The sequence below is a fragment of the Colletotrichum acutatum genome, assembly GCF_030867785.1.
Source record: "Colletotrichum acutatum strain CBS 112980 chromosome Unknown BDZ83scaffold_47, whole genome shotgun sequence".
NCBI classification, from domain to species: domain Eukaryota; kingdom Fungi; phylum Ascomycota; class Sordariomycetes; order Glomerellales; family Glomerellaceae; genus Colletotrichum; species Colletotrichum acutatum.
In genome coordinates, this window is record NW_026849041.1 from 99,200 (window position 1) to 121,177 (window position 21,978).

The 21,978-nt window shown below is 54.7% G+C and overlaps 7 protein-coding genes across 7 annotated transcripts; 4 read left to right on the forward strand and 3 right to left on the reverse strand.

Annotated features, from left to right (window-relative positions):
* Positions 1-885: 885 nt before the first annotated feature.
* On the forward strand, positions 886-1,677 carry BDZ83DRAFT_778172 (uncharacterized protein; the record flags this gene model as incomplete). Its single annotated transcript, XM_060515499.1, has 1 exon — positions 886-1,677. The coding sequence occupies one exon, from the start codon at positions 886-888 to the stop codon at positions 1,675-1,677; it is 792 nt and encodes a 263-aa protein (XP_060364897.1).
* Positions 1,678-3,279: 1,602 nt separating this feature from the next.
* On the forward strand, positions 3,280-5,490 carry BDZ83DRAFT_741113 (esterase). The gene is made up of 3 exons (XM_060513083.1): positions 3,280-4,266; positions 4,320-4,926; positions 4,984-5,490. Exons 1-3 carry the CDS (start codon positions 3,607-3,609, stop codon positions 5,376-5,378), a joined length of 1,662 nt encoding a protein of 553 aa, XP_060364898.1. The 5' UTR covers positions 3,280-3,606; the 3' UTR covers positions 5,379-5,490.
* A 150-nt stretch (positions 5,491-5,640) lies between these two features.
* Positions 5,641-6,696, reverse strand: BDZ83DRAFT_699446 (uncharacterized protein; the record flags this gene model as incomplete). The annotated part of the gene is made up of 3 exons (XM_060511411.1): positions 5,641-5,808; positions 5,887-6,176; positions 6,270-6,696. 3 exons carry the CDS (start codon positions 6,694-6,696, stop codon positions 5,641-5,643), a joined length of 885 nt encoding a protein of 294 aa, XP_060364899.1.
* A 1,774-nt stretch (positions 6,697-8,470) lies between these two features.
* BDZ83DRAFT_577815 (family 47 glycosyl hydrolase) lies at positions 8,471-10,132 on the forward strand (the record flags this gene model as incomplete). The annotated part of the gene is made up of 1 exon (XM_060505056.1): positions 8,471-10,132. One exon carries the CDS (start codon positions 8,471-8,473, stop codon positions 10,130-10,132), a length of 1,662 nt encoding a protein of 553 aa, XP_060364900.1.
* An 81-nt stretch (positions 10,133-10,213) lies between these two features.
* Positions 10,214-12,189, reverse strand: BDZ83DRAFT_621499 (Tannase/feruloyl esterase). Its single transcript, XM_060508270.1, has one exon. The coding sequence runs from the start codon at positions 11,953-11,955 to the stop codon at positions 10,252-10,254; it is 1,704 nt and encodes a 567-aa protein (XP_060364901.1). The 5' UTR covers positions 11,956-12,189; the 3' UTR covers positions 10,214-10,251.
* A 1,740-nt stretch (positions 12,190-13,929) lies between these two features.
* Positions 13,930-16,065, reverse strand: BDZ83DRAFT_577829 (uncharacterized protein; the record flags this gene model as incomplete). The annotated part of the gene is made up of 2 exons (XM_060505059.1): positions 13,930-15,511; positions 15,563-16,065. The coding sequence occupies 2 exons, from the start codon at positions 16,063-16,065 to the stop codon at positions 13,930-13,932; spliced, it is 2,085 nt and encodes a 694-aa protein (XP_060364902.1).
* A 4,973-nt stretch (positions 16,066-21,038) lies between these two features.
* Positions 21,039-21,978, forward strand: BDZ83DRAFT_621501 (uncharacterized protein). Its single transcript, XM_060508271.1, has 2 exons — positions 21,039-21,482; positions 21,529-21,978. Exons 1-2 carry the CDS (start codon positions 21,189-21,191, stop codon positions 21,880-21,882), a joined length of 648 nt encoding a protein of 215 aa, XP_060364903.1. The 5' UTR covers positions 21,039-21,188; the 3' UTR covers positions 21,883-21,978.

A 21,978-nucleotide genomic window follows, 5' to 3' on the forward strand; every position in this document is an offset into this window, starting at 1 on the left:
TAGAAACATCTAAGACTGAGATAATTCCAGTGGTCGAGAAGTCTCTCCAACCTATCTCTCACCTCACTAGCCTTCTTGTAGTTACTGTGAATGGCGAGACTTAAATCTTCAGTGGCAAATAAACCTCGGAATGGGACTGTATTAAGCAGAAGCGCTGGATACATCATTAGCCATAACCCAGATTGAAGGAGGCTCGCAGTAAACGATGCTTGGGACCAGTTATAGGGATAGTCACTTGTGACCTCGATTCTCAATTGTCTCTCTGCTCCATAGAGACCCTAGAGTTTCCATTCAGAAGATGCTTCAGGCTTCATTGAGACTTCGCAACTTCTCCACTATGACGCTATAACATTGGGCCCTGATTCTTGAATCTTCAATGATACTATTGTGCATACTCCTGATAATGATAACGTAATGAGACTATGTTGAGTGGCCATATTAAATCATAGCAATAGCTGTGTTCTGGATGCTCGTATTCGGTATGACGAACAACTAGCCCGAGTCACTGTCCAAGGTTAAAGAAGTCATCAATTACAAACTTCCCATTTCATTGCTGATAAGCACTTGACACAGGTCTCAAAAACTCAAAATCTATTACGGAGTACGGGGAAAGACCATGATGAGAAGTAAGCTCGCCGTCATAGTGCGAGGTTAACCATCATGTTTGATTGGTCCCAATGTCGGATTAATCGTTTACGAAGCTTCAATATTTGACTCAGCCCAAAACCGTTACTCGGACATTGAAACATGTCATCGAGATTGAAACAGGCTTGAGAATTGAGATTTCTGGATCTCCAGTCTTTCATTCCCTCTTCCCGTAATTCTCGCGGTGCACGTCATTGTTCAGCCCTCAGCCCGCACAAACGCAAATCATCACTCCTTGAAATGGCCTCGACTACACAAGATTCGACGATTCCATCATCATCGTTGGCTTCAAAGTTCCAACGACTAAACGGCTCTCGGGCCATTGCAAGAGTCTTACGATGGGATACGGCACGAGCACTCGCTGAATGCCCTCTCTGCGAGCAACCTCATGAGCATCCAATCAGCTTCTTTCCGAGCGGTGATGAGAGAGAACTTCAGCGTAGATCGAATAGTCCATACACTTTCCGAGGGTTAGAGCCTGCGGCGATGTGGTTCTTTGTCGCACCATGCCATACCGCCGGCTACACATATAGGCTCATCTTTCCTTTTGAGAAGCACGATGCTGTAGAAAGGCTATCTTGGGAGATCAGGACATCTACTTCCGAAAAGAATGAAGACTCACAATTTGAGTACTTTATAACGGTTGGCTTCAGGAAGTCCGAACTCAATGCTCTGCCTCAGCCCAACCATTTAAATCACCGTAGCAGCCCGAGAGATCACTTTGAGAATATCAGCATCAAAGACCATGCTTTTCCTTCCGGAAATGATGGAGAAGAAAGCCGCATGAGCTCCGCCCTGACAAGAGACTCGCTCAAGTTTAAGACAGGAGCAAATGGAAAGGGGGATCGTTGGGGGTGTGTTCACGACTACGCGACTTGCCCTCACTTCAACCACGACCTACGCATTGAGGGAACTCTAGGCTCTTCGAGGCTCTCTTTGGAGGTAGCTCATGACAATCGCACAAATGTTCAGGAGCTCTTACGATTAGGCGCAGACGTCAATGCGGGGGATACCGAGGCCGTACACCCCTGATGGAGGCTGCCCTCTGGACTCGGGTCGAATTAGTCGGGATACTCCTCGGTGCCGGCGCGAGTGCGTCACAGAAAGACCGAGATGGGAGAGTCGCTGCAGACTTTGCCGAGGAGAATGACAGAAACGACGAGGAGAGGTAGTATCGACATGTCGACTACGCGGAGAAACCATTCGAATCAAAGAGTCGTCGAAGACATATAAGGGCACTTCTCGGAGTTGCGCCTCCTTTACAAGCCCAAGTCGCCAAGTCCGAACTCGCCAATTCGTTCCAACCCCGGTTTGTCAAATCGTTAGTCGCGAAGACTGCTCTCTTGATAAATCCGAAACGAGGCATCCCAATCGCGCGACAGAATCAGACGATAGGGGTTCTTCTCCGAGGCAGGCCCTTTGAGCCAGTCGTTGCTGTTGGCGGTTGGACCGGTGGTGGCTACCAGTCCCCGTTGGGTGGCGACGACTATAGCAGACTGGACTCCAATTACTGGGCTCATAAGACGCTGAGCTTTGCGAAGAGAATCGGGTTCACCTTCGAGGAACACGAGTTAGACCCTGGCTCCGCGAGGGGCTTGTACCACGCCAGTCACGTTATAGCTCAGTTGCTTTGCTTCGTCGCGCATAAACATCAGCTGTTTATTGAGAACGAGGATGATCGCGACAGACAGATCAGGCTTGGTATCTTGTTCCACTACCAGCACATGGAGACGCTCACCAAGGCAGAGATTGTGATCAGTCAGAAGCCATGTCCCAGTTGCCTGATATCCATGGAATATGTGGCGAAACGGATGTGGCTAGACTTCGTGGTTGTGGTCGCTAAAGAGATTGTCTTAACATGAGTTGATGAAAATTGGCTAATGGTTGAGAGGGATCGTGGTTTCAATGAGCCAGTCATTGAGAAGCTACTGGGCAGGAATGATATCTTGAGCTAGATGGTGTATCGACTTTGAGGATTCTGAAGGCCAAGGCTAAGACTAGAAGCTGGAAGAATCTTAGTTTCGCTTTCGCGATTGGCCACTGTCAGCAATTATGCATCTTGACGACCGGTTCAATCTATCGAGGAATAAAAAGGAGCGAAGGGTGACTGGGTAAGACCTCCCTAAACCATCAAGATATGAGCACTTTTGTCGGGAGATCCGAAGATTGATACCCAGTTATCAGATCCATGTTTTTCATCGCAACTCGGGAAGTGGGTAGAGTATGATCACTGATGGGATCAGAGATGATCTCGATATTAGTTCCGGGCCGTCTCCTCGCTTCAACCCCACCTCCCACACTCCGCCTGGCTTGGCTGGGCTGAAGATCGGCGCGTCAAGCTTCAACCTTCGCCGCCCCCAAGGACTAAAAACCCTTCTCGAATCCTGACCCTGGGGAAAAGGAAAGGTCGCCGAGGACGCGTTTAGACGTGTGGACTCAAAAAAGTCAAAATCGAGGTAAAGGGGACGGCAAGTTCCTTGCGCTAAAGCCATGGGATGGCGAAGCCGCGCAGACGATTCATGAACATGAGCCACACTAAGAGTTCATCCCACTAATAAGGCCCTCTCGGTGGGGCTGTTGCGAGCCAAATCGGCCAATTGTGCATTTGTTTAACCTTCTAAAAACAAACCTCGGAGACCCAAAGATTTTCCCCACGACGCTTGTTTGTCGAAATGACCCTTAATGTTGGGTTTCCCGAGGGGCTGGCATGACGATTTGCAAATGAGGCTCAGAGGTGAACAACGTCACCCGGTTCGGAGGACGCGTCCTTCTCACCGGCTAGCACGGCGATCACCGTCTTGGTGAAAAGTTCGATTGAGAAAGGGAGTTGCAGTTGGACGCTTGCTTCTATATAAACAGCCCACGATATTGGCCCTGAAGCGGAAAGGCTTTTGAGGAGCATCGCAAACCAACAACACCTCCCGATCGCTACTCACCTTCGCTTCAAAGCTCGAAAACAAGATGAAGTTCACAAACACCTGCCTGCTGATGGCAGCTTCGGCCGCGGCCCAGACCACCGCCCCGGCGCCCACAGCAACCTCCGGCCCCGGATCCCTCCCGTCCGTAACTCTCGACTACTGCACCGTCGTCGCCACAGCCGGCAACGAGTCCGTCGGCTACTACAAGTACCAGAACATTCGCTACGCCGCCGTTCCCACCAGCGATCTCCGATGGGCCAAGCCGCAAGCGCCTCCCGTCGAGACGGAAGTCAACACCGGTGACCTGGCCTCGGCCGATGTCGCCTGTAGCTCCGCTGAGGACTGCCTTTACGTCGATGTTTGGGCGCCCGCCGATGCTGCGGGCAAAAATCTCCCCGTCATGGTGTGGACCTACGGCGGTGGCTTCACTGGCGGAAGCAAGTCCGAGAACACCCCTGAGGGTCTCTTTGACCTTTCCACCGACTTCGTCTACGTCGCGTACAACTACCGTCTCGGTATGACTGGCCTCGCCAACGGCCCTACCTTCTTGCACGAGGGTGGTACCTCCAACACCGCAATCTGGGACGTCACGGCCGCTTTCGAGTGGACCAAGAAGTATATTAGTAACTTTGGAGGTAACCCCGACGATGTCACCGCCGTGGGTTTCTCTGCTGGTGGCTCCCAGACCCTCTTCCAGATGACTGTAAGTACTCGTCTTGAACTCATCACCAGGCATCTAAGCTGACCCCCGTGAAGCGCTTCGCCGGCCACGCCGAGCAGCTCTACAACCGCGCATACGTCATGTCTCCCGGCTTTGTTCCCGGCGCCGGCCACCAGCACGCCGAAGCCTTTTGGCAAAACGTCTCCACCGAGGCCGGCTGCTCCGGCGGCAGCCTCGAGTGCATGCGCTCCATCGACTTCGACACCCTCAACACGGCCGCCACCACGGTCCAGGACGCATATGACTACCAATTCCAGCCCCGCGTCGACGGCGACATCATCGCCGACACCTACGAGGCCCAGTTCTACCAGCGCCGCTTCAACTTCTCCGGCCCCGTCGTCATCACTCACGAGCAGCACGAGGCTAACGGCCAGGCCTACGACGGCGTGAACACCACTGAGGATGTTGCTGCTTACCTCCGCATCTTTTTTCCCGCCATCAACGATGCCGTTGTTGACGAGATTCTGTCACTTTACCCCGAGGATGACTACACCTCCCCTGGTCTGCGCTTCTCCGACATGAAGCAGCACTTTGATCTGACTGCCCACAACCTGGCCCTGACCCACGCCATGAACAACCAGACCTGGAACGCCATGGTTGCCCTTGACCAAGCCACTCATGGCACTGACCAGAGCTACTACTGTAAGCTTATTTCCCCTCTCATTCTACGTGTTACATATCACCTAACACATCAAACAGGGTACAGCACCTACTCTCTCTCCGACTCCACCTCCAGCACAGGCACCGCCACATCCAACTCCACCGCCTCAAACTCGACCGCGACCTCCGTCGCCGCTTCGGCGACTGCTTCCTCCAGCGCTGGTGGCCCCCCCTCCGGCGGTGCCGGCGGACCCGGCGGTGGCTCTACCTCCGTCAACGCCACCGTCGCCGTCATGATGCAGAAGTACCTCATGTCCTTCGTCCTGACCGGCAACCCCAACACCATGTGGCCCGAGGACAAGATCGAGTGGCCCCAGTACGGCAACAGCTCTGCTGCCGGCACCCAGCTCGTCTTCAACACCACCTTTTACCTTGAGGAGGACGACCTGGCGAATGCCCAGGCCAAGTTCTGGAACAAGGCTCTTTGGTACTGAGCGGAAGAATGCTATTGATACCCTCCTACTTTAGTCATAGGACCTTTTCTTGTTTGTATTGATTATAGTTATAAAAGTACATAAACACGACAAAATTAGAATCATCCAGACCTCCAACACGCTCAACTCGTGAAATAGAATATGCCACCGACCATGCTAAGACGCGCTTCTATCTCCCTAGTAGCCAAAGCCGACTGGGGTATCATTACATGCTATCATAAGGTGAAGATATAGAAAAGTCATACCCTCGATTTATGGCATTTCAGCTTCTCCGAGGCTCCGGTTGCCACGCCGGCAGCTCTTGAGGAGCAAAATGATCCGAAACCAACGGAGGTTTCCACTCATTGGGCGCCTCGTAAACCTGATCAAACACAGGCGGACTGACGTATTTGGCATGCGGCGGCCCTGGTGTATAATGTTCCACTTGTGCCTGGGCGTTGGCAGCGGCCTCCTCTCGGGCGCGGCGCTTCCGTCGACGGAGGCAGATGAACAGCCAGGCCGCCAGGACCCCAAGCGCAAGACCGCCTATGGAAGCACCGACAGCTGCGCCGATTATGACAGTCTTGTCATTTGTTACTTCCGTCTCCGCATTGGGGCTGGGTTCGGGATTACTTGTAGGGCTACTTTGTGGACTTCGAGTTGCGCTGCTTAGGGCTACCGAGCTCGGGTTTGGTGCGCTTGAAGGGTTTGCAGAAGAGGCGATGATAGCGGTTGTTGCTATTAACAATGATGTTATTGACGATGATGATGGAGTTGGTGTAGCTGCCACGCCAACTGTTGTGATGGCAGTGGGTGATTCTGCGATGATGAATTGGTCAGAACTTTACCCAAAGAATTGCGCCGAGTTGAAGAGTACGAGGTACAGGTGGTAGACAAAGACAGATGGCTTACGCTGGAAGAATAAGACATTCTTTTTGGCGGTGCAGTTGACCGTATTCATAACCGAGTTGATACAATAGTACAACTCCTCCACCGTCCCGTCACACTTTGCAATCCCGATCCCACCCGCCACGTTATCCGTCTCCGGGTTGATGCAGAACAGAGGACAACTCGAACTCCGCCAGGATCGGTCAGTACACGCGCCCCTCACGAGTTCTGTGGCTCCGTCTTTGGACAACTCTTTCCCCGTCGCCTGGCACATACCGTTGGAGAGGCACGCGTAGCCCTGTCCGCAGCACGTCGACTCGGCCGTGAGGTCCTGGCATGGTGTATCGTTGGGGGCGATGCTGCCGTCTGGGTAGTAGCAGGCGGCCCTCACTCGTGCCACATGGGGGAGAACGTTGAGGATAAGGAGAAATAAGAACAGAAAAGATGCCATGATGCTGTTGCTCTTGTCAACCCGGAACTCCAGGTTCCAGACTGAACTTGACGATTTGATGTTCCTGGAAGGCACTGCACAATAGAGAAACTTTCCCAAGGGAGAGGCAGGCGAACACCTGGAATGTGACAAGAGGGTTGCAGAGAGGCACCAGCAAGTTATCAACTCTTTCTTACTTGCCACAACTCCCACCGCAACTCCAACTCCACGGGTTGCGCCGCCTGCCTCAGACACTCACATCAAACCACAACAGGCCGGTACGCCCAACCCTTTTCAGCCTCCTGCAACAGAATCTGGTCAACTCTAAAACAGCCTCGATGGTCGGAGGCATCGTACACTCTTTGGCACAGTCCTTCTGCCACCTGCCGACACAGTGTCTCTCCAATATGTAGACCCGTCCGTTGGTTCAGGTCCCAGCATGAAAAGCCGACAGTCTCATCTGCTGTGATAGGATAGCCAAGACAAACCCCCATGTCTATATAACGAAGCTAGTAAGAAACTCAACCAATGACACAAAGCCACAAGCGGGCTTTCCGTTCCGACGCAACGGTACGACCACTTAGATGCTTTTGCCCGGCGTTAAGCTGCATATTGAGCGAAGATAGACTGGGCGCTTTGAGCGCGCGTCACTACTGTGCAGCAATTAGCCTCGAGGGGTCTCTGATGTGGTCGCCATTCAACCTTTTATCGTGGGCCATTGAGGCTTCTCACGCCGTGAGGCCCGGGTACTGTACCTCTCGAACCTGGCTCGACTCGACATGGAGTCATCATCCCACTCACTTGGATTTGACTCTCCTCTCCGGCCATCAAGACCGGAGGCCCGCAGTTGAAGCAAGGCGTGCCAAATGGCGCAACGGCACTCGCCATGCCCAGACCGAGCTACCCATGATCCCTGATCCAACAGACAAAAGTCGACGCTGCAACGAGCCAAAGTGGTCATATAGCCGAATCACAAGAGTTACTGCGCGACCTTGATCGCTTAAACGCACCATACCGTACGGATTGCATGCACACAGAGCTGCGCGGGAGATGCGTCTGCTTTGCGTCCCTCTCTGAGCCCTCAGACCATCCACTCTTCCGCTTCAAACTGGTTGCGATCAACCGCCAAGATGTGAACGACAAGGATCACAACCAGTGCGCAAACCAACAGACCTCACATGCATACGCATTGAGAACGACTGCCCAGGGGCGTCGCCCGCGCAGCAACCCAAAATTCTTAAGCGCCCGACTTCCCGCCCCCCTCTTCTACCTCTGCCTCCTCAGGCGGCACAGCAAACGGGGGAACAACAAAAATAAAGAAGAGGGAGATAAACGAGCAAACAAGCCCGCAACCCCTGAGGCCCATTGCAAGTTACCCACCAACAACTCACAGACGGGGGTTGATAAGGACAGAAATCCGGCCGGGCCGTAGTCCAAAATACGTAAACGACCGCCAGATCCTAGGCGCGAAGCAGAGAAAACGGCAACAGTCTTGGTTTCTCACTCTCTTTCTCTCTCTTTCGCCTTCCTTCGCGCGTTTCCCGTTTCTCACTTTCCACGACGCGATATTCACGTTTGACACGTGTGTATCCTGACCGGAGAGTGACAAGCCTAAATACTCCCAAAACCACACAAAGAGAAGATGCTCCTGGCAAGGCGAAAAATGCCAGGCATCGTCCTCCTAGGCCTCCCCGTCTCTCTCCTCCTCCTTCTCCTATGGCACAATGACGGCGGTCTACCGACGTTCCCAACATCCTCTTCATCATCGGCCATCCCGCCAAAACCGATAGAATGGATGACAGAACAAGACGAAACATACTTCTGGCGGACCGTCAAAGTCCACCACCCGGCCCCGGAGCCTCTCCGCCAGCTCCCCGCCGTCCCCTCCGTCCGCTTCCCCCAAGTCCAAGCCCACTTCCCGCCCGAAACGAGCACCCAACGCCGCGTTCGCGAGGAACGCCAACAGACCGTCAAAAAGGCCTTTCAAAAAGCCTGGTCGTCGTACCGGAGACACGCCTGGCTCTCAGACGAACTGACACCCGTATCAGGCGGCCGGCGCAACACGTTTGGAGGCTGGGCCGCGACCCTCGTGGACTCCCTCGATACCCTCTGGATCATGGACATGAAGTCCGACTTCGACGAGGCCGTCACCGCTGCGGTGACGATCGACTTTACGCACACTGACCTCGAAGACATCAACGTCTTTGAGACGACTATCCGGTATCTGGGCGGCTTCCTCTCAGCTTTTGACCTGTCAGGCGACGTCCGCCTCCTCCGCAAGGCTGCCGAGGTCGGCGAGATGCTCTACAAGGCCTTTGACACGCCGAACCGCATGCCCATCACCCGCTGGAAAGTAGGCGAAGCCGCGCGCGGTGACGCCCAGGACGTCGGTAACGGTGCCCTGGTAGCGGAGATAGGAAGCCTGTCAATGGAATTCACACGCCTCTCAATACTAACAGGCGACCCCAAGTTCTGGGATGCGACCCAACGCATCATGAAAATCTTCGAACGGCAGCAAAACAAAACCAATATCCCGGGTCTCTGGCCCCTCGTCGTGAACCCCAAAGACGAAGTCTTCAACCAGGGAGAGGACTTCACCCTCGGCGCCATGGCCGATTCCCTCTACGAATACCTCCCCAAAATGTCCGCCCTCGTTGGCGGACGCAGCGGAATGTACAAGTCCATGTACGAAGCCGCCGTGAACCCCGCCATCGAGCATAACCTCTTCCGGCCCATGACGCCAACCAACGAAGATATCCTCATCGCGGGGCAGGCACACTCGCGCGAATCCAACGGCGTACGTACTATTGAGCAGGAGCCGCAGGGCCAGCACCTTGTCTGCTTCATGGGCGGGCTTCTTGCCCTTGGTGGGAAGCTGTTTAACCACCCTGATGAAGTAGCTGTGGCAAGGAAACTCGTCGACGGGTGCGTGTATGCTTACAAGTCCTTTCCGCACGGCATCATGCCGGAGACGTTTTACATGGTACCCTGCCCCTCCAAGCAAGAATGCAAATGGGATGAAGCCCTCTACAAGAAGCACGTCCTCGAACGGGCAGAGGGAAAGGATGATGACGAGGTCCTCACAGCAGACGAAATCATCAAGAAGGACCGCCTTGTTCCAGGATTCTCCGCCGTTCCGGACCGGCGCTACATTCTCCGGCCAGAAGCAATCGAGAGCGTTTTCATCATGTACCGCACCACGGCCGATGCAAGCTTGTTAGACTCCGCGTGGGACATGTTTTCGTCCATTGACAATGCCACGAGCACGGAGCTGGCGAACACGGCGGTGTGGGATGTCACAGCCGACGGAAAGCCTCCGCAGTCGGACTCGATGGAGTCGTTTTGGATGGGGGAGACGTTGAAGTACTTCTATCTCATCTTTAGTGAGCCTGGGTTAGTGAGTCTGGACGAGTTTGTGTTTAATACTGAGGCGCATCCTTTCAGAAGATGGAAGTGAGGCGGAGTAGACTTCTGTGTGTATATATCATGTATAAATTTTATGGCCGGATTATGAACAACCAATGGGTGTCATTACGTTGTTAAATGCCTTCAAGCAAGCATCCCACAACCCCTGACTCAAAGCTCCTCCTTTTCCTTCAACACATCAACCTTCTGGCCAGGCTTAACACAAACCCACTTCTTCCCATTCCAAACCCCTTCCTCGGGATAAAGACAAATCCTCCTAACCTCCTCATCGACAATAACCCTCCCATCCTCTCCAATCTTGAACCCCCTCGCATCCAACTGCTCTGGCGCAACACCCTTCTCAACCCACGCCCTCAACTTCTCCAACGCACTCCAGGGAAACGGCGCTCCATACATCGAAACGCAGTGATTCACCCCAGGAACCTCAAAATACCTCCAAAACGCCTCAATCTCGAACCCCCGCTTCGCCTCGATCCCCTTGGCCTTCTCATACAGTCCCCTTCCGACCTTGATCGAGATAGCCTGGTCCGCCATGCCATGCCACATGAGTACCTTCCCCCCGCGCTCCCTGAATCTTCTCATATCCGGGATAGGCGTCCCAATGACGGAATCGTACTCCTCCACGCCACGCCGGAAAATATCCCGGAAAGTCTCCCTCGACATCGACGTCGGGTCAAACGCCGGATCCTTCTCGATGAACAGCCGGATCCATTCATCCGTCACGGAGAACGGCACACCTGCACACCTTGTTCGATCCGTCCCGTCCTCGCAGACACTGTTCATCATAGCAAGCAACCCAGCAAACTGTGTCCCAGGCACATAACTCGGAAACATCTCTCTCCCCTCCTCATCCAGCACCCCCCTCACAACCTCCTCAACAACCTCAACCGCCTCCCTCGAAACCCTCCCCTTCCTCCCATCCTCGCACACAAACTCCCTCCCCTCCGCCGTCCCCACATCAAACCCACACTCCCCCAACCGTCCAATAACACCATCCCTCCTCCCATCACTCAAATCACACGCCTCAACACCAGCCTTCACAATCTCCCCCAGCTCACACCCAGAAGGCCAGTACCCCCTCCACCGCATAACCAACTGCGGAAAATACAACGATGTCACCATAGCAGGGAACTCCACGGCCGGACAAACACTCAACACCCCGTCAAAGTCCCCCGGATACCGCTGCGCAACCGCCAGCCCCTGCCGTCCACCCGTCGAACATCCCTTGAAGTAGCTATACCTCTCCTCGGCGTCATAATACGCCCTCAGCACCGCCTTACCCACGACAGCGAGCTCGTGAAGACTTCTGTATCCAAAGTTGACCAACAACGGCCAATCAATGTTCCCCGTGCTTCGTAAAGCCCATACATCAGGCGGCGAACTCGCGAGGTGTCCGCCGTCGGTAACGGCAGCGACATAGCCTTCTTGGATTGCGGCGCTCGGTCCATCGCCGTCTACCTCCCCGACGACGAACCCGCCGCCACCTAACCCCATGAACCGCTCATTCCACGCGCTCCTCTCGAGGGGAAGCCAGACGTGTACATTGACCAGGTCATCATGGCCTGGGTGTATGTATGATACCGTGACGTTGCAGAAGGGCGGGATACCGGTGGCGGAGGCGGATGTTGTCGCGAGAGAGGCCTCGGAGAGTCGGTTTGGGAAAGAGGTGTAGTTGTGGATTTGGACGGCTGTTGTTTTGATGTGTTGGAGGCCTGGGATGACGGGAAATGTGAATGTTGAAGGGTCGCATTTTGCTGATGTGGATGCTGATGCGGAGGTTGAGGTTATGAGGACGGCGAGGGCGAGGAGTGTCGTCCCAAAGAGGCCCGGAGGACTTGGTGGTTTAGAGAACATGATGTGCTCAGAATGTATCAGTCTTATTGTCGGAAAAGAGATGAAGAGGTCTACAAAGAGAGGGTAGACCAGTCTCTGTGCTTCTTAACAAAAAACGGAAACTGAGGACAACACCAGGCAAATCGGTAATAAATATTCATCCCCCATCCCTCGGCCCCGTTCGTCTCTTGCAACATTGTGGATACCAAAGTGTCAAGCTAACAAACAACTCCATTCTCCATTCTCCAGTTTCCCAAGTTCCTCATATTTTCCCCGCCCTCCTCCTCCTCCTCCTCCTCCTCCTCCTCCTCTGCCCCGCGTTGTTACCGTGCTCAGACTAGGAAGAACTAGGTACCAATTACCGCTCCGCCCGACTCCCGAACCTATCCTCGAAACAAACCATCAGATGAAATTCTTCAAAGCAAAGGAGTTCATGGCCTAGATCAGGTCTCACTGGCGACCTCGGAAACCCTACTCAAAAAACAAAACTTGCAGTCGACGAGTTTCCAACATTTGGTCTTACACCTGTTAGTCACCTGGTATTCATATAACACCTCTAGATGAAAAGCACAAAATACATCCAGAGTTTCAGTCACACTCCTCATCCAACGTGCCAATGATACCCCCAACGGACTCCCGGACCCGTCCAAAACCCCGAATGCTAAAGACACAAGAGTAACCAGGAAATATCTCCAGTATGTTAGAATCCACCACCCGTCAAGCAGGGAAGTGGAATTGGGTTTATACCGACCGTGACCGGCATTCTTCCAGCCCCGGTCCCTCAGATCCACCTCCCAACGGCCTGACCGCTGAAGAAAAACTCGGCAGACATGATCGGCATTCCCCTGAAGGAGCCGGGCTGCACATATCCGTACCCCGTACACGGGCATCTTCAGAAGATTGTCAGTCATTATTCCCCTAATGAAAGTTTGAACTCGGCGCAAATCCATCAAATCTTGCCCCCCGCGTCTCTCAATCTCTTGATCGTCGTCACTGAACTTGCTTTATTGGCTGCCGCCTGACAAACAAGCTGCAGCACCGCTTACATGAACCACATCATCATGCATGAAAGGCTGGCCATCCATCGCCCTACTTTAGCACGCTTCCCCTCATCACAAGCAAATTCTTAGACCACATCATTCACCAGGAGAGAGAGAACAGTTTCCAGATAAGATAATCATTGAGAGCATGTGCGTCGTTATTCCTTCCGGTTGTACGCCTACAGACACATGTATACCGCCCGATCCTTGGTGATGGCCTTGAGCCATCGCTTCCAACTTTGTGAGCATCGACCAGGCTTCCCATAAAGCAAAGCCGCCGGTCGTTACCAAGCTTGGGTATCTCGTCAACACACATATCCGCCGACCTTTGCCTCCATTCCTTGGCCTGCTTCCATATACATGCGTGCAGGCCGACTGTCCGTCTGTCTCAACCGCTCAGAGAGCGACACATTACTATCCACCACTGAATCCATCATCCCGGAATGAGTGGGTATCTCATTGATCGTGAGCAAGCGTTACGGGGAATCAAAAAACAAAGATGGGAAATTCTACTTGCGAAATCGCTGCCAGAAAAGGAAAAAAACCGTCAATGGTAAACCAAACCAGGTGGCAAACTGAAAAGGAAACCGTCAACTTCGAAGCAGGATATCAAAATGAAAAAGAAAGATGATAAGAAAGAGAAAGTGGAAAAGTCGACCGTAATCCAGATGAGCTGAGATGAGGGTGGTGACACCCAGACAGACAGGAAAATAAATTCAACGCTATGTATCAACGCCTGCCATAGATAAAATGCAGTTGCCCACCAAATTCATAGAAAACGGGATATCATGATAAGAAAGCGACTGTATGTCGTGTAGAGACTGAAAGCTCTGCCGACATGGATTCCAGGGAAGGAAAAAGGAAATTCGTCAGTCGTGTTGCGTATATGTACCATTGCCTCTCGGCACATGGCGGGCATGTTGTAGGAAGTGGGTTGAGGGTCCACCAAAGAGTCTTAGTACGCGGTGGCAGTGGTTCCCTCGCTCGTGGCAACGGCCACCAATGCCTCCAACCGTCTCAGAGGGTCAGGGTTGCCAGGCTGTTGCTGCTGGGCTTGCTGCGGCTCAGGCTGTCGTCCGGGAAATCCAGCAAAGTGACCCATGTTGGGATGGACCATACGGTTAACGTGGGGTCCACGAGGATCTTGGCTAGGCGCTTCCGGGCGAGGTCCATGGACGTTGCTTCCCATGGGACCATGATACCATCCGTGGCGTTTGGTGTCTCTGTGTGCAAAAGACGGCGCCGACATCGTGTGCTGGTGGTTGCGGGTGAATGCGCCCGAGTTGGCATACGAAGGCGGGTCGACCTCGAACCTCACGGTCGGCGGGTTCAAGCGTACCTGCTCTGCTTGTGCCTGCACTGCCTGGTTCACTTCGTTTGCCCACGCACCAGCGCTATCGCGCGGAGGTGTCGTGTTAGAAGCAATGTCCAATCTTGTCAGGCCGCGGTGCAAGCTCATGTCCCATTGAGCCACGTTCCGCCGTTCATCAGCGACAGCTTCGGTGCCGGGGTGCATGGGGCGGCGGTGAGTACCCTCGGCATCGACCATCATCGGCGACGGGATCCGTTTGGGAGGCGACACCTGTCTTGATGGCAGGGGATCAAAGGATTCAATGCCAGGCAACCGAAGCGTCTGCTGAGGATTGGGAGCATTGACGATGGGCGGCGCGGGATTCGGCTGAATTTGACCGGGAGTGAGTACGTTGCTGAGGTGGCTGGTGTTGGTGTTGAAGGTCCTTGTATCAGGATGCCAAGTTCGCCTACGCCAAGCCTCGTCTGCGTTAGACGAGGTCGAGTCCCTCCTTCCAGACCATGCGGATGTCGGCGTTGTCGGGGATGCCAGATGGCTGCTGGGGGCGGGGGAGAAGGCTCCCATGTTGGAAGTGTTGACGGGGCCATTGCCATAGACAATTCTGTTGACCGGTGCGCCGTGCGGTGACTGGAAAGGGTTGACGCCGGACGGCACGCTGAGTCGCCGGCCCGGAGTTCGTGAGCCAGAAGAGTACATGCTGTGAGACCGGGAGTGCGTGGTGGTGGGAGAAGCGATTGCCGAACCCCATCGTGGGCTGCTTTGACCAGTAGAGAAGGTCGCTGACGTCGGCGTGCTGTAGTCAGTTGGCGAGACAGGGCGATAGCCGTACGGACCGTCTCCGGCACTTCGGTACGATTCGAGTGACAGGCGGGAGCGGGGGTCGCTTGCCATGACGAGAGGCGGCGGGCGTCGTCGAATGTCGTCTCGAGGTCCAAAGGCTGAGCCGATGGAGCCCACGCTGGCGATGCTAGATGTCGACAGTGACTTGGAGTGACCCCTGACGGGACCAGGCGCGCTGCCAGCTGTTGAAGCGCGAGCCCTGCCGCCCTGCTGACGCACACGCTCAGTGCGCATCTGCCTCTGGAATCTAGCACCAGTCGCTGCCAAGGAATCTATGGGGATGTCCTCGTTGACGTGCACCGTCTGTGCGTGTTGTCGCAGGTTATCGAGACGGGAGAAACGGCGCGAACAGTGACACTGGAATGGTCTCTCGCCGGTGTGTTTCCTGGGACGATTAGCAAACGATCACCGTCTTTGGGGACGTCAGAGGGCCTACCGAATGTGCCTGGCCAAATGTTCGCTTCGAGTAAAACTCAAGTTGCAGGGCGGGTAATCCGTGCAATAAAATCGCTGCGACTTCTTCTTCTTGTTGGATCTGGTGCCATCGGCATTAACGCTGTCGTCATCAGATCCCTCTTCACCTTCGCCATCGGACTCGTCCATGTCCACATCCTCCGAGTCCCTTGATCTCCTTGAGTGTTGTGAGTTTGCTCTTGTCGGGGTCTTGACCTTCTCGGCACTCTCGGGAACCTGGACAGCCTGAGGAAATGGCGAACTTGGCAAAGGCTTCTGGGATGCCAGACCGGCGGTGCCGCTGCTACTGCTGCTGAAAGTTGCTTTCGTGGGCGTCTTCACGTCCTCGGCCATGGCCTGTGGTGTCCGCGGGAGCGGTGCAGTGCTTGGCTTCGGGGTGGTTGGTGACGTCGTCATCATCTTGTCGTCCATTTTTACATCGGCACCAGGCAAAGGCGAATTTACTGGTCTAAATGCAGCGGCCATCTTCAAACTGTGCTGTGATTCAGGATAAGCGGGCGTCGGGGAGGACAGCCTGGGAAAATCCTCTTCGCTGTGGAGGAGGAAGTGCGGACGCAGGCTCGCGAGGCCGAGTCGAGCACAAAAGCAGCACAGGTGCGGGGAGTGCGGGCTGCGGAAGGTGGTATTTGAGTATGATTTGAGCCGGGAGGAGAGCGGGCTGAAGAAGGGCGGGGGAAGGGCGGAATGAGAGGGGTAAAAGGGAAGAAGAAAGAAGAAAAAATGTCCCGAATCTGAATCAAGTCATCCGAGAAGTTGCTGTCTGGGTTCGAACTCTTGGATGTCTCTCCGTTCCAGGTATGCGTGGAGGAGGAGGTGATGATAGTGGTGGTGGCGGCAGCAACGGGCTTTGAAAGGGCGACAAAGGTGTCGTGGGCCGGATGTGTGTAGAGAGATGAGAATCGTAGAGCGCCGATGGAAGTGCGACCGACGTCGATGATCTATCCCCCCGGGCCTGGATGAGAGTGGGGTGGTCTGCTGGAACAAGGTGCAAGGCCGGTTTGGTAGCGGTAGCGCGGTTGAGGACGGATACCGACTGCGTATTTCGTAGTATAACGGAGCAGAGTGGAGGACGAAGAGGAGAGAGACAAGTTGGTACGGAGACAGTAAGGCGAGGGGCAGGCGGCTCTAGAAAAGGACCTGCCAGGGGAGTGTGGCGATGAATGGTCGATGATGACAGACGTGCCCTGATCTGACCCTGCTGGCTGCAGTAAAGTGGTTCTCAGTGGTTCCTCGCTGACTTTTCTTCCCCCTGCCTCCGGCTTTACGCCTGCTTGCGTTCGTTCGAGTCTAGCGACAGGTAGTGTCGAGAGCTGGGCGGAGTTTGTCTAAGATGGGTTGGAGGAGCCAACCAACCAGCCTCCTCTTGGGGGTGTGCGTCGTGTGCGTCTTGGGGGATCCGGCGCACCAAGTCGGCGAATTTGGGTGGGAGTGTCTGTGGGCTATCGCAGAGCCAATGTAGTCCGGTCCAATGCCAATCAAGATCCGAGTTGACGGGTTTGCAAGCTGGGTGCCTCGCGTTTTGGTCGACGATTTCGTAGGTTGCAGACTTGCAGTATATGTATGGACCGAATATCAGCTCAAGTACCGAGCGTTTTAGAGCAGGCCGTGTTGGTCCTGATTCTTGGAGCGGGTTGAAGGGCACAAAAGAGTCTTCTTTGGCGGTACTGTATATATGTCAAAGGCCTGGCGATTCTCTGTGTACCAAACCCGTTGAGAATCATAGAAAGAGGGAGAAAAAGGGATAAATGATATGGCTTGCAGTGATGGCGAGGGAGGATTCGTAAGTAGTTGATGATGGTCACAGCACACGGAAGCGCTGGCGGTACTCGTGTACGAGAAAGAGTTGGTGGACCCAAGGCAGGCCAGGTCCAGGGCCAGGGCCGGACGCCAGGGTCAGGGTCAGAACCAGGACCTGGCGGCGGTAGTGGTATTGGTGGAGTCGATTGGCGGGAGGTACAAGGGGTACATGAAAGTCAGACGGCTTGGTGTGAGATCCCAGTCAGCCGGGCGGTTGGGAGGGGGGTCAAGGTCGAGGTCGAGGTCCAGGTCCAGGACTTTGACGGACTGGCGACGGACGGAAGGCGAGAGTGGCCGGAACGGTGGGAAAGGTGGCTTGCTCATCCGTCTGCGGGCGGGAAAAAGCCTCGAGGAAAGTGGCAGTTGATTAAGGTCTCTGACGGGCGCGTGAGAAACGGAGGACAGTGTCGAGCGAGGTGTAGGCGACGGTCAGCCCAAGTTGCTAAGCCTAAGGTAGCGGTGGACGAGAAGCGGCAAGGCGTCTGCGAGAGGGAGGAGAACGTGGTGACTCCAGCGCCGGGCCACCACCACGGCGAGGGGCACACGGGGAGGTTGGTTGGCGGAGTTGCTGTGACGGCGTGGCCAGTGCCAGACAGGGCGGCGGGCCAGACGTAAGGTACCGATTATAGCTGGCTGGCGGGCTGGCTTGATCGAGTGCAGGCACACAGGCAGAGACGGGGGGTGCAATGCGAATGCTGGTCTTGGAAAGATTGTCCGTGGGTTCGAGGGTTTGCCAGGAACAAAGGATGAAAGGTCGAGGCACGGCAGGGGATTGGTGGTCAGGTCGGGAACTCGGAGGGGGTTTGTTGACGGGTGCGAGTTGCGAAATGCGAGGTTGACGAGGTCAAAGTCAAAAAGGACGGCGGCCAAGCCAGTCTGTGTGTGAGGTGAAGGACCTGGCCCGAGGTTGCGATGCGCCGCTGTACACCGTGGTTGTAGTTTAGATGCCGCCGTTGTTGGTGATGCCAGTCCTGGTGCTGGTGCTGGTGCAGCTACTACGTCCTAACGGTGGTTGATACGCCAGGCAGTGTGTTCCCGTCCTGTGGATTGCACTGTAGTGTATGCGTACAGCAAGGTACGGTGCCGTCGAGAACCTTGCCCTGCCTGTGCTGCTGGCAGCTGGACCTTTGAACTTTGGCGGCGTTTTCCTTGCCGATGCGCTGTGCTGCTACCCTACGCAGGGGTAGGCGGTAGAGTAGGCGGGGACAAAGTTGGACGGATACGGACGCAAAAGGGATAAACGGCAGGATGCATTCGGTGCCACGATGGGCGGGTGCGTGGATGCGTGAATGCTTGGCCTCCGAGGCACGGCTGCTTGGTGTAGGTAGGTATCCGACTAGGGTGGTGCTGTATCGGTAATAGTGTCGTGTATGGAAGGCAACCGTAGAAAGTGGTCTTGAGAGATGTGGATGCGACAACGAGCGGTGGGAGGTTGGTGACCGAAGCTGAAAAGTGTCACTTGGCGAGATGTCATGGGTATCCGTGTAAGAGCGTCAAGTTGATGGATGGATGGGGTTGGTGATATTGATTGAAAGTGTGCGTGCCGGCGGTTGGGGATTGGGGGCTCGGCTCGACGCCGTCAACGTGTTGGCTGACTGAGTATTTCTTCCAGCAGTAAGCTGGTAATAATGGATGACTCGATATGTCGATGGATGGAGAGAGCAATTAAGGTAAGGCAACGTAAGTATCCAAGGATCCCTCAAGTAGAGAGAGGGTCGAGTCTGGAAGAGATGATGTGCTGTGCCTGTGTGGCTTTCCACGGTGGAGGTGGAGGGATGAGGCTTGGGCAATGGAACTACCTTACTACGTAAATGACCGGCGGCGACGGAGGGGCGGCGATAAGGATAAGCGGATAAGGCGATAAGGTACAAGCCAAGGCCCGGTGATGCGACAAATGGAAGGCACAGCCCGAACTTTGCGCGGGCTGACGACAGGAAGGGAACTCAGGAAGGCACGACCAAACTTACGATGTTCAAGTGGGCAGGGGCGAGGTCACTTGGGTCAGTGAAAAGTCAGTTTGGTCAGGTCCAGGTCAGGTACGGACGGCACGGCAGCAACAAACAGGGAGGGATGACTCTGGCAATGACATGCAGCCTCGATCCATCCGCGCCTTCCACAATACCTTACGTAGTTACTCCGTAGAGTATCTCACCAATACGTATAATGTAGTAGGTATAAGGTTCCCGTACTTTTCTCCGTTACATCTCGAAGAAAGCAGTCAGGGACAAGACGAAAAGGTGGTTTACTTGAGGCAGCCACTTGCTGTACCTGAGGCACTTTACGGTTTACCCGACCTGACCTGCCTTACTTCCGTGCCTTAGCTGATGCACCAAGACGGGTCCAACACGATGTTCCTGAAGAAGGCAAGCCGCAAGCCGCGCGCCGCACGTTGGGACTCGGAGAAGGTGCGGTGCCTGGCCCTGGCTTCAAGGTCCCTTCCCGTCCTCACAGTAAGGTACATTAGAGAGAGAGAAAAAAACGAGTGGTCGGTGCAGATGGTCAACGCAGGAGGCAGGCAGGAGAAGGAGCTTGGGAACAATACGTGCCTTCCCTGCCTGACCGGACTTGAAAATCCATCCACCAATTCCGTTGCGCTTACTTGACTGAGTCCATTGTCTATCGGCGGTCGCAAACTCACAAGTCCCCTTTGGAAGGCGGGATGATGTGTCGCATGTACCCCTTGGCTATGTCTTTCGTGAAAAAGGTACAAGGACTGTGCCCCTCCCCCTCCCCCTCCCCCTCCATCACCCCGCCCCTCTTTTTTTTTTTTCCCTGCTGCATCATGCGAGGGGTTGGGTGCGCCCTGAGTGGCCGCCTTCTCTTTTTTTTCTTCCCTCTCAGGTAAGCATCTCAACTTCTTCGCAGCTTCGCTTCCTCGACTCTTAACCCACCACTAACAGCCTAGCGCCGCCTTAGCCCAGGCACCTCAAAGTGGGGACCAGGTGTTGGCGTCTGCCGCCTGTGACCTTCAACTCTCAATTTTTTTCCTTCCACCCCCGTCTCCCGTGCCTGTCCCTGGCCGTGGCCCTGTCAACGTCCCTCCAGGCTTCCCAGAGCCCAGGGCAGGGGCCTTCCTTTCTATAAAAAGCCATGGCCAAGAGGGGAAAGACCTGACGGGGCCTGTGCGCTCAGTCCGTCACCCGTCACCCGCCAAGCGAGAATCCACCCCGCAATCGAGGCGCCGCCGTTCCGTCTTCAACCTGAGGTGGACCTGGAAGCTACAATGTGCTAAGGTTTCTTACCAGAGACAGACATGCCTTGGTACCGATATGCGCCTTCCATATACCTATGCCTTCTACAAGGCTCACAATGCTTACAATGCTTGATCGAGGATATATGTGCGTCGCTATGTGTCTCGACAAGTATCCGTACGACAAGCAAACCACTTGGTCAACCACGTCAAGGTAACAGGTGTAGTGGTAGAGCGGAACCCCTCTTCCCAGATAAACGAGCCGCGAACGACGACACGGACCAAGACGGGTGATTTTCTCCACGGGAGACCGGGACAGCACGGCGTGCCGGAGACGACAACCAGGCATGTGCCAGTTCTCAGCCCCGGCCCATCAGACCTTGTTGCGTCTCCTCCCTTCCGTCGCTTCCGTTTCGCAAGCAGCAGCAGCTAAGGTGAGGCACACGGATACAGTTGCAGATAACAAGTGTTCCGTGTCATGTCATGTCGACGACTGTATAAGGTAGTATCTTGCCGAACCGTGGGTCGCATGATGATAGACACAAGCCATGGGAAGCATATTGATTAAACGTGTCTGGTCAAGCCATGTTACCGGGCGAGAATGTGCACCTTATTCGTGCCGTTGTGCCGCATCACACGTGTCTACCTTACTTCACTACCTTATTTCTTGGACCTGCCTTGCCTTGCCTTGCCTAAGCCAAAGTGCCCTTTCTCAATATCCTACGAAACTCCTTTTACGGCATTGATACGTTCCTTTCGGTCCTGCCTCGCCTTCTTCACATGTACCCTCGTCCATGTCCTGTCGGCGATCGATTGTCGAAGAAGGTCCCGGTCATGGAAGGAGGAGCAAGAGACGGGGCATTCTGAGCTTATGCCTGCCTCACCTTTCCAAAAAGTAAGGTACCTTGGAAAGCAGAAACGACGGGAAGGTGACATGGCAGATCAGGTACAGGAACGGGCAGGCGATGCTAACACCGAGTGGGGCCGGACCCCACGAGTCTGAAGAATGGAGAGGAAGGACCAGGCACGGTCACTCAGCACCGGGAAAGAGCCGTCATCGTCGTTTCCGCTGCTGGTGTTTCTTTCTTGCCCGACGTAAATTGTTACTCATCAAGGTGCTGCATCTTTCTCTACCTCATTTAGGTCAATTCCGTTTCCATGCTGCATCTCCTGCCTTAGGTAAGGTACGGTGCCATAATGTACCTTATTCCAAGGGAAGGTATGGATACCTGTCAGGCTATCAGGTCATCCAAGTTCTCCAGCGGTTTGGACTCTCCCTTTTCGTCTCAGACTGACAGCCGAGAATTCCGCATGCCCGGCCGTTGCCCACGTTGTCTCCTTCCATGAGGTTGTGTCCTCGTCTCCGTACCTCCGTACCGCCCGCCGTACCT

Excerpts from the sequence above, each read along its gene's own strand:
- BDZ83DRAFT_741113 (XM_060513083.1), top strand. The coding sequence starts at position 3,607 with ATGAAGTTCACAAACACCTGCCTGCTGATGGCAGCTTCGGCCGCGGCC. Across the intron at positions 4,267-4,319 it reads AGACCCTCTTCCAGATGACT|CGCTTCGCCGGCCACGCCGA; the intron begins GTAAGTACTCGT and ends ACCCCCGTGAAG. Across the intron at positions 4,927-4,983 it reads CACTGACCAGAGCTACTACT|GGTACAGCACCTACTCTCTC; the intron begins GTAAGCTTATTT and ends CACATCAAACAG.
- BDZ83DRAFT_621499 (XM_060508270.1), bottom strand. The coding sequence starts at position 11,955 with ATGTTCTCTAAACCACCAAGTCCTCCGGGCCTCTTTGGGACGACACTC.
- BDZ83DRAFT_621501 (XM_060508271.1), top strand. The coding sequence starts at position 21,189 with ATGTGCACCTTATTCGTGCCGTTGTGCCGCATCACACGTGTCTACCTT. Across the intron at positions 21,483-21,528 it reads CTGCCTCACCTTTCCAAAAA|ATCAGGTACAGGAACGGGCA; the intron begins GTAAGGTACCTT and ends GTGACATGGCAG.